Source organism: Camponotus vicinus, unplaced genomic scaffold, assembly GCF_025532165.1.
Source record: "Camponotus vicinus isolate PSW18456_S1 unplaced genomic scaffold, iyCamVici1.0 SCAF_2, whole genome shotgun sequence".
NCBI lineage: Eukaryota > Metazoa > Arthropoda > Insecta > Hymenoptera > Formicidae > Camponotus > Camponotus vicinus.
Window position 1 is genome coordinate 4,928,128 of NW_028141956.1, and position 18,232 is coordinate 4,946,359.

Consider the following 18,232-nt stretch of genomic DNA (forward strand, 5'->3'; position numbering starts at 1 on the left):
AATCAAGATATTTAAAACTACACATTCATATCTAGTATTAAAATTAAAGCATCACGTATGTATGTGCGTATACTTATATATATGTATATATTTATATGCATATACTTATATATATGTAAATAATAAATAAATTTATTCTTTTCTCTTTTAGATAATTATACATTTTATATTTTTTTAAATTCTATATCTTATAGATAAGTTAATACATATATATTCACAATACGTTTTTATAAATTTTTCCTCGAAATGTTTTACAAAATAGCCATTACAAAAATAAAAAAAATTTTATCATATAAACGTTCGCGCTTTTTTACACGTAATATTCTCAAGTTTTTTGTACATATGTTTATCGTTCTATCCTACGCGTATAATCTTTCTTCGAGATATCTATATTTCCTAATTAAAACATATGCAAAATTGATTTATATTATTTTGTACTTATTGTATCTATTAATAAAAAATCTGATTATATCTAATGTTACACATACACACAACAATTGTAAATGCACATTAAATTGTTATTTACTCTTAAAACTCTAATAAAAGCGTCAATAATAATACAATAAAATGTCTGTTCTATCAAAGTATGAATGTTTTTAAACCACTATAAATTAATTTTGTAATTTAAACACTGGTAGTGGTTGTATGAAATAATGTTTTTGAAATATTTTATATATCAATCAAATACAATATTTACTATTATACAAAAATATGAAAAGAAATATATATGCAACAACAAAATTATACTATGGTCCATATTCTGAATCCTCTTTTATCGATAAAAGTGCCTCTAAAAGTGGCTTATAAGCCTTCTGATTGGCTATAAGCCACTTTTAGAGGCACTTTTATCGATAAAAGAGGATTCAGAATATGGACCTGTGTCTAAAATTTTGTATTGCAAAAATTAATATAAATGCATGACATTAATTTTAATCATGTAAATTAAAGTCATCCCTTGCTTTTTCTACTCATTTTAATCTGAAATTCCTGTTTTAATTTCCGGTAGCACGCAATTTGTTTGTGGTACTGTAATTATTGTATTATTTGCATCGTTATCTTCTATTACTTTGCTAAAAATTTCATTTTTACACTTATCAAATTCCTCTATCATTTCATGGAGATCTCGATCACCGTTTATGATTATGATCGGCGCTGGTACCGGTTTCAGAATTTGATGATAAAGCCAGTCATCATGAATTTGATGAATTTGCTTCAGATATTCCAATGAAACTGCATTCTCCTCCTTTCGACCTCGTTGTTTCATTCTGTCATACACAATTTCAGGTGTTGTCCTCAGGTATACTATTCAGGCAATAAGGAAAAAAGGAAATTAATGATATGTATCTTCTTTGATAATAACAAATTTTCATAAAATATATAAAATTATATATACCTATTAAATTTGTTTCTATATTGGCATTTTTTAAACACCAGTCGTACCAGTCTTCTAAGACAGTAACTTCAGCATTATGCAATATATTTTTACGCTTCAAATTTTCAATGAAACACATTGCACTATAAACAGATCTCTCCATAATTTTATATGGCGATGGTATTTTACAAGTATGTAATTGTAGCATGGTCAATTGTACATAAGATTGAAACAAGAAAGCATAACGAGGTGGATCATTGTACATTAATTCCTAGAATGTATCATTATAATGTTGGTTTTTTCTATCATTATTAAATATGTAAAAATTTGCCATCAAAAATATATTATACATAATTTAATAAAGTAAAATCTATCAACATCATATATTATATTTAATGTTTAATATCTTCAACAATTTTCTGTAAGAATTTTTTCTAATATTCGTATAATGAAATCTTCATAAGTCAAACTATCAGAAAATATTAAATAATTATACTATCAACTTAATATATAAGAAAATATTTTATCGCACCAGTAAATTTGTTCCAGACACATCACGCCAAAGCTCAACTGGTTCTTCCAGTACAGTAACATTGTCAAATTTTTTGAAGTGACTTAAAAATGTTGTTTTACCGCTTCCTATATTGCCCTCAACACATACAGTGAATGGCCGCTTATACAGTTTGCTAACAGAGCCAGACATTTTTATAAAAGCTTCAAGAGTTGATTTACCTGAACAGACAATGTACTTGATTTCACTGTCTAATACTGAAGACATAAAAGATATACTTTTGGTTTAGATTAAAAAATATATCACAAGGAGACAAGATAACTCTACTTAGAATTAGATTATCAAGAGGGTAGATAAGTTTCAAATGTTTATATTTTGTAACTAAAACTATGATGTAATGGAAAAAATATATATCATATCATATATATTTTAAATGATTAATTAGATTCTTGACATATTTGTTCAGTGCTGTCATTTAAAATTATTTATAGCCTTATATTCATTATATTAATGTTATCAACTTAAATATATATATATATATATATATATATATACATATATCAATTAAGCAATTCTATCTTCATTTATAAAAATCTAATTAAAAATTTTTTTTCAGAATTTATATTATTTATATACAAAATATATATATTTGTACATATGTATAATATATAAATAATATTTTATTAGATTAATATACATTTATATGAATCTCATTATTCTTATATAAAATGCATATGTTGCAGTTTTCATTTTTTTACTTATATTGATATATGATAATAGGAATTTATCAATTTTTAAAGATGTATGGTTTTATATATACAAAAATATTTGAGAGTCATATGTTTCGTATGAGCACAGTAAATGTATTAAAAAACAATATATATTCACTTGAATGAACTTATCATTAAGATTAATAAATTTGTACACAATATAATTAAAGTAATTAACTTCGTTACAATTTAATAAAAAAAAATAATCGACTAATTTTAAGATGTGATAAAATGTACAAAATATACGATTACAGAAAAAAATAATAAAATATTTTATAATAAAAGAGCACATATATGGTATAGTAATTCTCACTAATAAATTTAATTTTACATTCACATTTTCACTCGATTTACGCGACATTTCGTTATATTATGCAAAGTATAATATTTATTTGCTTATAGGAAAAATTTGACCGTTGCATGATTAATTCAGTTCAACGAAAACTTAAATTAAAAAAAAATATATATATATATATCGCTGATTCAAAATACGAACCAAACTATTGATGGAAAATCGCTGATTTTCTATTCTTTCTCTTGAAAGGAGTAACACATTTACCAAACGACAAGAGCACAATAAATTACATTACAGGTTTTGTATCAGTAAAACGCACGTTCATGATCCGTTACAGATGTCGCTTGCGTCTATTTTGGCGGGAAAGTTGCGGGGCAATGTCCATTTGTCTGGAGCGTTTAACTTGTCGTTTGCAACGTCACGAGCATTACTTGTCTTTATTTAACTTTCGGTGAACAACAAGGATGAAATGATTCCACGAGCATTGCAAGCGTCAAGTGGAACGTGTCTTTAGTGTGTTTATGAAGCTAAGGCTGCGTTCCTTTTTACGCTTTCAGCGCTGAAAGCGTCGCTCTATCTTCGTTTGATATTCGATGTGCAACAAAGACAGAATGATGCTTTAAGCGTGTAAGCGTTCAAATAGAACGCAGCCTATCTCAACGGTCATGCGCGATTTTGGATGACAATAGTGCCCTCTACTTCAGAGCTGTATCAATATTTTCAGGACCCTAAAGCTAATATTTTTCTAAGAATTTTCTAAAAAGAAATATGTTTAAACATAAATTCTTTTAATACTTTTTTAATTATCAATTACATAAATTATAACGTTTAATTTAATTAATTTATTTTATATAGAAAAATAGTTATTTTAATGCAAAATATGTAATAGTAGTAGAATTACACAAATTTATTTTTAAAGATAAAAAATATAAGTTTCTCAATTAATTAATATTTTTATTAAAATATTTGACCACACTAAATGATAAAACGGATAACGGACAAGACTATTGCAAAATTTTCCCATCAAAATAAATGCAAATGACATTTCCAACAGATTATCTGTTCGTATTCTACATTTATTATATCTACATTTTCTTTTATGAAACATGATTTTATATATAAAGGAATACACGTGCAACATATTAACATCTTTTTGTATATAAATAGGAAAAGATAGTTCCCCCTTTTCCAGATTTTTCTTTAGATTTTATTTGTAAAAGAATATTTGGACCATATTATTAATCAGCATTTGATTATAACAAGCGCAGTAAAAGTGACTAGTAAATGATTAAAGAATCTTTCAATCAAGTTTTAATTACATCATTTGCTGATCAGATATGTAATTAAGGAAGAAAAAGGGAAAATTTAGAATCAATTAACTGAAACCATTAGCTCTCTCAAAAAATAATTATCATGAATCCATTAGCTCTCTCAATAAATCTTATCAATATTAAAGAAAATATAGAAATATTGTAATTATAATTTAATGAACTTGTAATTGTGTAGACAAAACTTTACATACATTTGTGCATTAACAGATGATTAATCATTAGAGTAGATTATCAAATGCCCCGAAAGAGTACTTAGCTAATTACGTCACTGACTGATATCGGCGTCTGCATTTTCTCGGAAGCTACATTTATTGATACGTGTAATTATTACAGTTAATTAAGCAATGACGCAAAGATACAAGCGCAGTAATGATTTTATGCAATTTATATATTTTTACCATGTTCGTTAACGATGTATCAATTTGTTATTGTTATGTTAATAATTAAACATGCCGCCATGTGTTATTTACGTAACACACACACAGTATTTAGCATTGACATTGACACGTTATCAACGATACATTATCAGATAATAATTGTACTCACTGACGAAAGCCATCGTTGTAGCTTAAACAACTGCGACATACTCGAAATTCGTACAGAAAATACATCAACGCCGCTATGCGGCTTCCATTTTTTGCGCATTTCTGATGCAACCATGGACGTAAAAAATACATGAACGGAGCATAAAGTACCCTTTTTGCGCAGTGAGTGAAGCCTGAGGGGTAATGCTTGGTCCACAACCTTGCTTTAAGTGGGTGCATCCAGAAGCACAACCGCTCACTGAGCGGCTAAGTAGCAATCGAATGTGATTGGTCAATTCAAACATAGAAACCAATCACATTCAATTGCTACTTAGCCGCTCAGTGAGCGGTTGTGTTTCTGGATGCACCTAGTGACGGAGTCGTAAGAAACTAACCAATCGTATTCAATTATTCTTTTCACATTCTCAACTGTGGTTGGTTAATTTCTTACGACTCCGTCACTTAAAGCAGAGAGAAGACTGAGAGGTGTCATGGCCCGCTTTTAGGTGATCCCTGAAAGCGATACTCCCTCTGTGGACATTAAAAACGTGGACATGAACTACAAAGCCAATGTCCACGAATGTTCTCAGAGGATAACATATAGTGAAAGAAAGTATGTTTGTCTCTTTCTAACTTATTGCACTAGTGTAGCAGTGCAGCTAAAAAGAACAGACCCATAATGTGTACAATGGCTGCGTTCAGCAGGAAAAGCTGCTTTGCAACTGTTGTAAAATTCGAATCTGATTGGTGTATGCTCTTAGATTCAGTCAAAATTAAGAGCATACACCAATCAAGCTCACGAATTTTACAACAGTTGCAAAGCAGCTTTTCCTGCTGAACGCAGCCAATTTAAATATATGGGTTCTGGTTTTGTTCCGTGCCACCGACGATCGTCAGCCACAAGAAATACATTCTTATGAAACAATTGCGTAATTTTATTTTAAGAAGGAAGAACATTTTTTGCTGCATATTTTTAGCATATAAAACAATGGCTGCGTTCAGCAGGAAAAGCTGCTTTGCAACTGTTGTAAAATTCGTGAATCTGATTGGTGTATGCTCTTAGATTCAGTCAAAATTAAGAGCATACACCAATCAAGCTCACGAATTTTACAACAGTTGCAAAGCAGCTTTTTCTGCTGAACGCAGCCAATAATAAAAATTTATCATAAAAATAAATGCGGAATTTGAAATAAAGTTTTACATAAAACGTTAAAGTGTTAAATTTGAACTGAATTTTTAAATATGTATTTTTACTGCTTTAATATATTGAATATGTATACGTAGTTTTAACAATAATAATAATAATAATAATAATAATAATAAATTATTAAAATCAATCGCGTATCAAATAACATGGAATTATATTATAAGAATTATGCGCAATCGTATATTTTGAATATTATAGATTTATTTATTCGTTGCGTTTTATCACGAATTTTAAATCGCGATTTATCTTATAAAAATTCGCAAGTAAATCGGTCAATGAATTGTATATTCGCAAACATTACAGACCTCAAATTGTCTATCGAAATATCTCCACTTTTGTGTGATAATAATTATTTCGCGCGCGTGTCTATTGAGGACGCTTCGATTATTATATTATAAAAATTAATATAGATATCGCGCAATCGGATATTCCGAATATTATCGATTTATTTATTTGTTGCGTTTTCTCGGGAATTTTAAATCGTGATTTATCTTATAATTTAATCGTTGACTTATACATCGAAGCCTTGTTTATCTTTCCACATCTTTGAATATTGTTTATAATAGTCCGCGCAAAATGCGCTAGTAGTGCGAATATTTTTTTCTACTATTTAAAAGACGATCGATAATTTTATTAATGACTGTTTTAATCGCGATTATTCACAAATTGTGTGATAATTTGAGTGATAATAATATATCGCGCGCGCGTCTTGATGATTTCGATTATCATATTATAAAAATTTTCCATTTTAACTTATTTAGCTAATCATGCGCGAGATAGGACATGTATCTTATTTGAATCGCGGCGTTCATATAAAATTGCGCGTTAATCGCAAATAAATCGGATAGTGAATTTTATATTCGCAAATATTACCGACCTCGAATGTCTGTCGAAATATATCTTCGCACTTATATGTGACAGCATAACTATATTACGCGTGTATCTATTGAGGACTTCGCAATTATTATATTATAAAAATTACACGTATCGAATATTCCGTGTATTATCAATTTATTTATTCGTCGCGTTTTCTCGCGAATTTTAAATCGCGATTTATCTAACTTAATCGCTGACTTACATCGAAACTTTATCTATCTTTCCACGTCTTTAAATATTGTCTTTTATAGTCTGCGCTAGTAGTGCAAATATTTTTTTCTACTATTTAAAAAGACAATAATTTTGTTAATGATTAAAATCGCGACTGTTTAAATCATTATATACATCTTATTAAACTCCACTAATATATCGATAGTTAGATATATAGTTAGATAGTTAAATTATTAGAGAGGGACTTTGATAAAATCATTCGTTCCGTTATTCTCTATTAAACGTGGCGAACAACGCGCGTTTTTAATTATATGTTAATTATATTTAAAATTGTAAAGTCTTAAGATTCATTTTATTTCATTTCACTAATCATGCGCGAGATGCAATATATATTTTCAATATGTATTTTTTCAATCGCGACATTTATATAAAATAGCGTATTAATCGCAAATAAATTCGCAAATATTATAGATTAATATTACATACCTTAAGATAATATTACAGACCTTAAATGTCTGTCGAAATATCTTCGCACTTGTGTGTAATAGTAATTATATCGCGCTCCGATTATATTATAAAAATTATACATATCGCAATCAAATATTCCGAATATTGTCGATTTATTTATTTGTCGCGTCTTCTCGGGAATTGTAAATCGCGATTTATCTTCTAAAAATTCCCAAATAAATCGAACAATAAATTCTATATTCGCAAATATTATAGATCTCAAATGTCTCGAAATATCTTCGTATTTGTTTGATAATAATTATGTCGCGCGCTGTCTATTGGTGGTTTCGATTATCGTATTACAAAAATTATGCATATCGTAATCGAATATTACTAATATTATCGATTTATTTATTCATTACCGTTTTCTCACGAATTTTAAATCGATATTTATCTTGTATTATGCGCTAATAATGCAAATACTTTTTTCTACAATCGAAAAAACGATCAATAATTTTATTAATGACTCTTGAACTCTTGATTACGATTATTTATGTTTAAACGTTATTTATATAAAACTAATTTCTATTCTTGTATGTCGATTATTAATAATAAATATCGCGTTATTTATCATTGCTAATCAGTCTTGTTTGGACTATGTAGAAATTTTTAATAAATTTTATATTATTCGTATATTTTGGATACTTTCGTGTAATTCTTTGTAATAAATTAAAATTATTTTTAAAAAATTAAATTAAATTTAGTTTTAAAAAAATTTTAAAAATGAAATTTAAATTATCAAAATTATTTTCAAGAAGATTAAACAAATTGCATAATTATAAATGTTCAATATATATTTTAGCATGTTATATTTAATTTTAAAAATTAAAAATATATCATATGTATATGTAAATCAATATATAGCTATAATATTAAGTCCAAATATTAATGCTATTAATATCAAATTATTTATGTTATTAAACATTTGAATAAATCGAGTACATATTGTTACGTCCCTGGTTTATCATTCTCTGAGCGTCTTCATTCCTTTCATCTCCTGAACATCATCGCTAGGAGGGCTGTTTATTTTCAACCGGCGTGCGGTTGTTTTCTGGCACCATATTCGATTTGCGACCGAGCTGTTGTGCCGAGAGAACGTATACTCCGACGGCTGCTTGTATTAATGAATCTCGAGCTATTATATCTTGTCTTATTGTCATATCTCTTTCTTTTAATAAATTCCGTTCGCATCCTAAGACGTTTGATTTATTTCGGGCGCGAGTGAGTGAGAGGACGTGAGTGCCTCTATTGCGAGATAACGCAAAGGCCGCCCCGGAGGACGTAACATTTTATTCGATATTGATAACATCATAAATTGTATTTTGTGATATTTGGGGGGCACAGTGTAATATTAATTATCTAGGGATAGTACATGTTTAATTACAATGCGATATTTTGCGATATCTTGGGGCGCAGAATATTATTCTGTATCTAGGGGTAGTTTAGGTTTATTTATATTGCGATATTTTGCGATATTTATAGGCGCAGTGTAATATTAATTATCTAGGAATAGTATAGGTTCAATTACAATGCGATATTTTGTGATAACTTGGAACGCAGAATATTATTCTGTATCTAGGGGTAGTTTAGGTTTATTTATATTGCGATATTTATAAGCGCAGTGTAATATTAATTATCTAGGAATAGTATAGGTTCAATTACAATGCGATATTTTGCGATATCTTGGAACTCAGATTATTATTCTGTATTTAGAGGTAGTTTAGGTTTATTTATATTGCGATATTTTGTGATATTTGTGAGCGCAGTGTAATATTAATTATCTACGGATAGTATAGGTTTAATTACAATGGTAACACGAAATAAAACAATCGAATTATAAATGTAAATAATTAGCATAACGAAAGACTTCATGATTAATAGTTTAATAAATAATCAATTAATCTTAATCAATAAATTAAAATACTTCTATAATTTAATATTCCTCGCACAAATATTTTATATTACAGAAAATATTTCGGCAATGAGAGAATTATCAATAACACCGTGTTCGACCTTGATAAACAGTATCGCGCTATTGTTAATATGTTACATGGCTTTATTATCATTCGCACAGTGATCTTGAGTAGTGACGTGAGAAACGTTTCACATATTATCAAATTCTTTCCTTACATAGTCAACCTTGGCGATATAAACAGTACCGCGATAATGTTTCTGACTTACGATCATTCGCTCAGTGGCTCCTGAGCAGTGAAGTAGTGATGTGAGACGTTCCATATATTATCAAATTCTTTCTCTGAACACAATTGCAAGTGCAACGAAGAACTTTTCGTGAATGAGTGTAAGTGCAACGAGGAATTCAAATGAGTGCACCGAGGATTGAAGTATCGACGAGGAAAAAGCGAAGAAAGCAAAAGAAAAAAGGAGGTTTTGGAAATGGATGGACCAATAAGAGATATGATGTAAGTCATTAATATAAATTATTTATCACATTCATTATTTATTATATTGTTGCGTCCCCGCGCCCCGTCCCGCTGAATGTATTCGTCACCCGTTGAATTCTTTCGAAGAAGATCGTTTCCGCGCGCGTTGTCAAGATATTGTTATAAACAACGACTGTCAGAAAGTCTGAGCCCAGCTGTCAAGCTGTGCGAACGCACGTCTATTTGTGATCCGTTTTACGATTATTCTGAATTCTTGTATGTTACTCCGGTTTATTAAAATTCTTGTGCATCTTAACTCACGTTGTTAGTTACGAGTGCACGAGCGTATACCGATTGTGTCGCGCGCGTTCGTTTTATTTCTTAGTGATTCAATAGTGATTTTAAATTGTAACATACATAAAACATATACTTATAAAAAATATTCCATTTTATTTTAAAATAATTAAGACATTTATAAAATTTTTTATTAATTAATATTTTCAGATACTTCTTATATTTTATAAAACATTTCATATTAATATATATATTTAAATATTTCATTTATAAAAAAATAGAAATTTTTTTATTTATCATATTTTTAAAAGTTTATATCTAAGAGATATAAATTATTTTGTTATTACGCGATTTATAACATTAAAATATATCTAGTTAAAAGTAAAAATTAATTGCGCGCAATAATTAGTTTTAAAATCAATTATTTTGAACATTGCTTTATATAATAGATTTTCTTTTATCTTTTATATTTTTATTTATCGTTTATATTTGCGAATTAAAATTTATATAGTATATTACAAAATAAATTTTACATTATATTATATATAAAATTATATATAATATAACCCTCCCATGGGGTACACCTTGTCGTGGTGGGAGGGCTTAGTACTTGGATGATGCCTTGAGGTTTATCACAAATTTTTCTATTTATGATAAACCTTAAGGTGTCTGAAAGGGAAGCTAAGTACCCTTTCGCGTCGTCGGTGTCGTCAACGTGCTGCGGACGGCAAGCGCTTCGTTACCGCGTTTTCACGTTGTAGTATTCTCGCGTCGTCGCGTTTTCGCGGAACTTTTGGACTTTTCATATAAAATCCCAATTTCATTTATTGTCACGAGTCTCTACTTCCGATGCCAACTAACTAGGATTTCGAGTTTGCACACGTTGCTATGCAACGTACACTCGCGCTTCGTGCTTCGTCAAGTGATTCGGCCCGAATTAGTTAGAACTCGATCGATTGCTCGGAATGGTCGTCAATGGGTCCCTTCTCTTTGCTCGTTTACAGCCACACGCACTGCAAGCTAGCATTTAAAAAATGTGGGTATCCTCTTCTTTTGCCGTCTACCAGCCTGGTGTAGCATATAGCAACCGCGGGAGGCATAATATGTCCGGGCGGAGTACCTGAAATCGTGCTTAGCGGGTCCAGGTTCGATACGAGATAGGATAATTATGCGCGAAAAAGAGTTGGTGAACTTCATTTTCTTCTATTTCCGTCCATCGTTTCGTCTTCTTTCCGGTTTGGGCTTAGTCCTTGCTCGTTGTATCGTTGCATTCCCTACCTGTTGACTCGAAGCTGATTTTCGTAAGTGAAATGGGATTTTCGCTCGTACCGAAACCGGGAGTGCCGTTCAAAGTATATACATATTAAGTATATACATCGCGCGACCAAATAGAAAATTTTTTATCGTACCGATATAGTGCGGAAACCGTCCAGTATCGCGCGTAAAAGTGCGAAAATAGCGATAAAAATATCGCTCGTGAGTGCGGTAGTGCCGTAAAGTATCGCGCGTCCAAGACTGAGAGGAGGAGGAGGCCTGGGAGAGGCATCAGGCTCCGGCGGAGCAACCTGATGGTGAATATCTATTATTTATATATTAATTGTTATAAATCGTTAACTTGTTATAAACAAACAATAATTCGGTCTTATTATTTAAATGAATTAAAAAAATAGATTTTTATAAAAGTCATAAAATTTTCTATTTAAAAAATAGTTTCAAAAATTTATAAAATTTTTTCATACGTGTTTATCTGCTTATTATTTTACACATCGGATATAAAATTCCGCGCGATAAAAATTTTTTTAAATATTGATTGCATTTTGTGAGCATTATTATAAATGAATTTTATATTTGTATGTTACAGACAACTAGCTTCGATAACAACAACTCCGCTGTTGCGCATCAGTGTCGGTGAGTGGGAAAAACTTTTATTTAACTTTAAGGTAACGGATTCGTAGAGATTGTAGATGTAGATGTAGATGTAGATTGTAGATTGTAGATAAATCCGTTGCCTTAAAATGAATGAGCTAGGATGGATTAAATTAAATAAATTTTAATAAGTTCTTTCGAAATGCTTTGCATCTATTACAAAAATATATTGAAATATTATTTAAAAATAGAAGAAATCAAGAAAAGATTTTTTTATAAAGATTTTGTTTAATTTATTAAATGAAGAACATGCATTAACAATTTTATCAATTTTATCAATTTCTTATGCTAATTTATTCTTATAACGCGCACTTATCTTCTAATTACTTATAGCTCATCCATCGTAGAATTGTTTGTAGATATTGTTTTTAAACTTTACTTTAACTTAATATAAAGTCAAATGATTAATTAATTAAATAATTTGTAATATGATAAAAATTATACACAAATTAATTTTATATTTTATTACAAAATATAAAATATATAGAAATTTGTAGTAATTTGGCTTTATTTCAGTTAAAATAAAGTTATATTCAAATATTTAACGAACGATCGTAAAATGGAACGATCGTTACTAAATGAGCGTAAATATTTCACGCTCATTTGCCGGTAATTATCCGGCAAAAGAAGGAGTGTCTATCTCCTTTTTCGATCTCTGATCAGAGATCGAGAAAGAAAATGGCCAGGATCAACGAAAGGTAGGTTCAACTGGCCTGAAGAGCACGCAGTTAGGGTACGCGGTTAGGGCACGCGATTAAAATATATACATGATTGGTTAGGTGATGATTAGAAATAGGTTCCACAAATCTCGAATAATTTTAGTTAATCAGGAAGTAGAGTTGTTAGGGCTATATTAAGTAAGATTATTAGAATTCTTCTTTTAATATTAGGGTTGTTAGGGCTATTAAGATCATTAAAATTCTTTAATACTAGGATTATTAGGGCTATTAGGTAAGATTCATTCTTTCTTTTAATATTCCAATAATCTTAGGGGTAAATTAAATTTATTTTAATTAAATTGAATTTATTTTTAAAAATATTGTAAAAATAAATATAACATGTTTTAAAATAAAAATGTTTTAAAAATGAAATTTAAATTATCAAAATTATCTTCATGAATATTAAAGAAATTGCATTATTATTAACGTTTAAGAAATATCTTAACATGTTATATTTTATTTTAAAACTTAAAAATATAATTATTTATAATATAATATTTTATAACTTAAAAATATGTGTGTATCACGTTAAATATTAAATTCAAATGTTAATGTTATCAATATCAAATTATTGATGTTATTGAATATTTGAATAAATTGAATATTATTATTTGACATTGATAGCATCATAAATTTGTAAATTGTAAATAATTATAATTGTATTTTAATTATAATCTGATATTGATATTTTAATTGTAAAATACAATACAATTATGATTATAATTATATTATATGAAATTGTATTTACGATTGTAAATTATTATGTAAATTACACGCATAATTATCGAAAGTATACGTATAATGATTACATAATAGTAATTCATTAAATTAAAGTATTTGTTTCTATAGTATATATTTTTGAAATATTCATAAAAGAGTAACTGTTTGTATTTTCATATCAAGGAGTCATTAATAAAATCAGAAAATTTTTATATAAAATATAAAAATTTGATGCTAAATTAATGATTAAATATAAGCTTTACAAAATTTGACGAACGCCTTCGTTACATAATCGCAAGTCAATTATTATAAATTTAATGATATGCTTTCCGTTAAACTTATCTATTATATTTGTGAATTCTATATCGCGCGAAACTGAATATTCGTAAAATAAATTAATAAATTATGATTGCGAAAATATCATGCTCGTTCTTTTGGCGTTCTTATACAAGGTTGTCATTTTAACAAAAGAATTTTATCGCTGTCCATCTCGTTAGATAATATTCCTAAATATTGCTAATTAGATATAAAGAATTATCGAATAAGAGTGTGAAGATTCGATGTGATAAGTCAACGATTAAATACTAGCTTCACAAAATTTAACGATCACCTTCGATATTATAGAATCCCGAGTTAATTATTATGAATTTAATAATTTGTTTTTTCAGTTATATTTGTATTTACGAATTTCGTATCGGAAAATATTCATATATAAATTACGGTTGCGAAATCACCGTGTTTTTCCCGCGTTCTTTTCACGTTCTTAGACGAGATTGTCGTTTTAATAAAAGAGTTATCGTTGTTCTTTCCGTTAAATAAACGTTAATGAAAGTTGCGTGACTCGTACCATCGAGGAGTAGAAACGATTTTCATCATGAAGAATTATTTCTCACCGATTCTTGTGAAATCCATTCGCGACGTCTAGTTCGATGCCCTGTTAAAAATTGGGAATTTTTATTATAAGATTGGAACTAATCCCAATTTCTGGAAGCAATGATTTCGGTAGTAATTCAACGGTACGCTTCTTTAACGTCGAATTAATTTAAATAATATATATTTAGTTGAGAGAAATATATCTTTTCTTCTCTTTATTAAAAAATGTTCTATCATTATTAGGATTAGTATTATTATTGTCTATATAATGCCAGAAAGATTTAATAGTAGATTAAATATGGATATAGCGTTGTGTATAAATAATTATTTAAGTAATTTCATATTGTAATTAATTTTTATTAATTTTTTGATAAAAATGATTACGAACGAATATATTTTATTAATTATTAATTAATTATCTCATTTGAAAAAATTATTTCTAGATACTGGGGATATTAATTTTTAGTTTCTTTTAAGAAACTATTTGCAGGTATTGGACATCCATCGCCAGTTTAGAATATTAGTTTTTAGGTATATACCATTTTATATATATGTATATTAAAATACATGCACAAATTAACGTAACCAAAATATTTTTATAATTTTTAATAATATTATGTATTATATATACGCGAAATTATACATGAATGTTACATAAATTGTGCGAATACTTAAAAATTTCGAGACGAATCGAATAGGTACCCCTATATCAGTAAGATATTGATTAAAAGAAAAAAAAATTATTAATTTAAACGTTATAAGAATAAAAATCTAGAGAATTAATCTAGAATTAATTATATATTAAAAATTATTTCATTTATTTTATTTTATAAATATAATCGTTCGTAATCACATTTCTATAAAAAAAATCGTTATATCCATTTAATTTTCAATGAAGAAATATATTTCTTAGTAATGGAAGAACATGTTTTCTGACGTGAATATCAATTTCGTGAATTGAAGATAATGACGAGGGATAATTGTCGTTGATTTATTACTGAAATCATTGCTATTGGGAATAGTCCGGAAGATCCGGGATTCGTCCCCTCCTACAGTGAAGTTCCCGACGTTTAATGGATCACTTAACTTTTCTTCGCAGATTGATCTTGCCAAATCTGATGTAGAAACAAGATGTTAATCGTTCTCCATTTTTAAGATCACTCCTCTTTTTATCGGATTACCGATATGTCACTCGCGTATCTGCAATTGAATATTCTGAATATTATGGATTTATTTATTCGTCGCGTTTTATCGCGAATTTTAAATCGCGATTTATCTTATAAAAATTCGCAAGTAAATCGGTCGTTGAATTGCATATTCGCAAACATTACAGACCTCAAATGTTTGTCGAAATATTTTCGATTTTCTATATTTACGTGATAATAATTATATCGCGCACGTATCTATTAAGAGCTTCGATTATTATATTATAAAAATTATACGTATCACGATCAAATATTCCGCATATTATCGACTTATTTATTCGTCGCGTTTTCTCGTGAATTCTAGTCGCGATTTATCTTATAAAGATTCGCAATTGACTCGGACAGTGAGTACTGTATTCGTAAATATTACAGTCATCAAATTGTCTGTCAAAATATCTTCGCATTTATGTGATAATTATATCGCGCGCGATTATAATGTCTATTGAGGTGCTTCGATTATTATATTATAAAAGGTATACATATCACAATCGGATATTCCGAATATTATCGATTTATTTATTCGTCGCGTTTTCTCGGGAATTTTAAATCGCGATTTATCTTATAATTTAATCGTTGACTTATACATTGAAGCTTTATTTATCTTTCCACGTCTTTGAATATTGTTTTTAATAGTTCGTGCAAAATGCTGGTAGTGCAAATATTTTCTTCTATAATTTAAAAGACGATCAATAACTTTATTAATGACTGTTTTAAACTTGATTCTTTACATTATTTAAATCTTATTAAATTCTACAATTATATCGATTATTAGAGGGACTTTGAAAATCATTCGTTCCGTTATTTTCTATTAAACGTGGCCACACGCGATTTTTAATTATATTTTAAAGCTTATAGAGCTCATTTCATCTTATTCAGCTAATCATGCGCGAAATAGTATATGTATTTTATTCTCAATCGTGAAATTTGTATAAAGTCGCGTATTAATCGCAAATAAATCGGACAGTGAATTTTATGTTCATAAACAATACGGATCACAATTGTTTGTCAAAATATCTTCGTCTATCATCATTGTGTGATAATAATTATATCGCACGCGTGTCTATTGATGGTTTCGATTATCATATTATAAAAATTATGCGTATCTCGCAATCGCGAATATTCCGATTATTCTCGATTTATTTATTCGTCGCGTTTTCTCGCGAATTTTAAATCGCGATTTATTTAGTAATTTAATTGTTGATTTCGAAGTTTATTCTATCTTTTCATTTTGAATATTTCCTTTGATAATCTATATAAAATGCGCCAGTAATGCAAATACTTTCTTTTACAATCGAAGAAATGATCAATAATTTTATTAATGACTTTTTTGATCACGATTATTATGTTATATAAAACTTATTAAATTCTATTATTGCATATCTATTATTAATAATAAATGTCACGTAATTAATCTTCGTTGATCAGTCTCGTCTGGACTATGTAAAAATTTTTAGTAAATTTTATACGTATATTTTGGACATTTTCGTGTAATAAATTATTCCATGTAATAAATTATTTTGTATTAAATTTCGAATTATATTTTATATTAAATTTGTATTATATTTTGTCATATATTTTGTAATATGTATTTAGCATAAAAATATTATGCATAAAAATATTATATTAAGCATAAAAATATTATGTTGGTATGAAAATTATAATAAAAATATATAAAAATAATGTTAGCTATATTAAAATGGAACATATGAATTCTTTATATTTTATATAAAGGAAAAGACTTAAAATATTTTGCAACATCTATATTTTTCGAGTCTTAATTATAAAAACTTCAGAAGAATCAGTGATTAATTTGACAAATTCTATACATGTATTAATAATTAAATTTTTAAATAATTTAAAAAATGATTGATAAATATCAAAGATCAGTTTACTGCTAATTAAGAAGATTTATAGAAATACGGTTAAAAATGTTTTTATCCCACAGCAGGCATTTTGTGTTTTGTAAATAAAAAGATATAAATATGACAATAAATATAGAAAAATATTTATTTCATCTTTGAATATTACAGTAGCTTTCGCGATTAAATAATTTATTTACTATCAATTTACATACATAAGTATCTTGTTATACAGCACTGGTGCGCTACCGGCATTTCGTACACATAGCACGGAACAAAACCAGAAATTGTGCACATTATATATTACCTTCTGAGAACATTCATGGACATTGGCTTTGTAGTTCATGTCCACGTTTTCAATGTCCATAGAGGGAGTATCGCTTTCAGGGATCAACCTAAAAGCAGGTCATGACACCTCTCAGTCTTCTCTCTGACAAAAGTTGGATCGAGTTCAACTTTTACGTGCGGCGGAAATTATATATCTATTCTTTCGAAAAAGCAGAAGTCTGATTGGCTATCGCGTCAGCTTTCGCCGCACGGAACGCATTGCCGCGTCTTGTGTGCAGAAGCCCAATAAAATGTTTCCGCATGATAAAACATTGTATTTGTTATTTTGTTATTTGTTTTTTTGTATTTGTTTTTGTTATTCAGATGTCAATGATCAAAACGATTAACAATATCATCGTTTTTT

At 28.4% G+C, this 18,232-nt stretch overlaps 1 protein-coding gene and 1 long non-coding RNA gene across 4 annotated transcripts; both read right to left on the reverse strand.

Moving 5' to 3' along the window:
• Positions 1-827: 827 nt before the first annotated feature.
• Dnk (deoxynucleoside kinase) lies at positions 828-4,971 on the reverse strand. 2 transcript variants are annotated; one of them, XM_083091895.1, is made up of 4 exons: positions 4,826-4,971; positions 1,905-2,104; positions 1,394-1,643; positions 828-1,302 (listed from the first exon to the last, which is right to left on the reverse strand). In XM_083091895.1, exons 1-4 carry the CDS (start codon positions 4,836-4,838, stop codon positions 974-976), a joined length of 792 nt encoding a protein of 263 aa, XP_082948021.1. In that variant the 5' UTR covers positions 4,839-4,971; the 3' UTR covers positions 828-973. The 2 variants fall into 2 exon arrangements, with proteins under 2 accessions (XP_082948021.1, XP_082948022.1); XM_083091896.1 differs by lacking the exon at positions 4,826-4,971 and adding an exon at positions 3,150-3,695.
• Positions 4,972-14,179: 9,208 nt separating this feature from the next.
• On the reverse strand, positions 14,180-18,133 carry LOC145967226 (uncharacterized). Of its 2 annotated transcripts, none has more exons than XR_014437314.1 (3): positions 17,849-18,133; positions 15,565-15,677; positions 14,180-14,538 (listed from the first exon to the last, which is right to left on the reverse strand). It is a non-coding gene; the product is annotated as an uncharacterized LOC145967226 (long non-coding RNA). The 2 variants fall into 2 exon arrangements; XR_014437315.1 differs by having other exon boundaries at positions 15,476-15,677.
• Positions 18,134-18,232: the final 99 nt, after the last annotated feature.

Bases quoted from the DNA above. Each gene is read 5' to 3' on its own strand.
- Dnk (XM_083091895.1), bottom strand. The intron at 1,644-1,904 runs GTGCGATAAAAT...GATACATTCTAG, and splicing joins TGTCTGGAACAAATTTACTG to GAATTAATGTACAATGATCC. The intron at 1,303-1,393 runs GTATATATAATT...TTGCCTGAATAG, and splicing joins TATAGAAACAAATTTAATAG to TATACCTGAGGACAACACCT.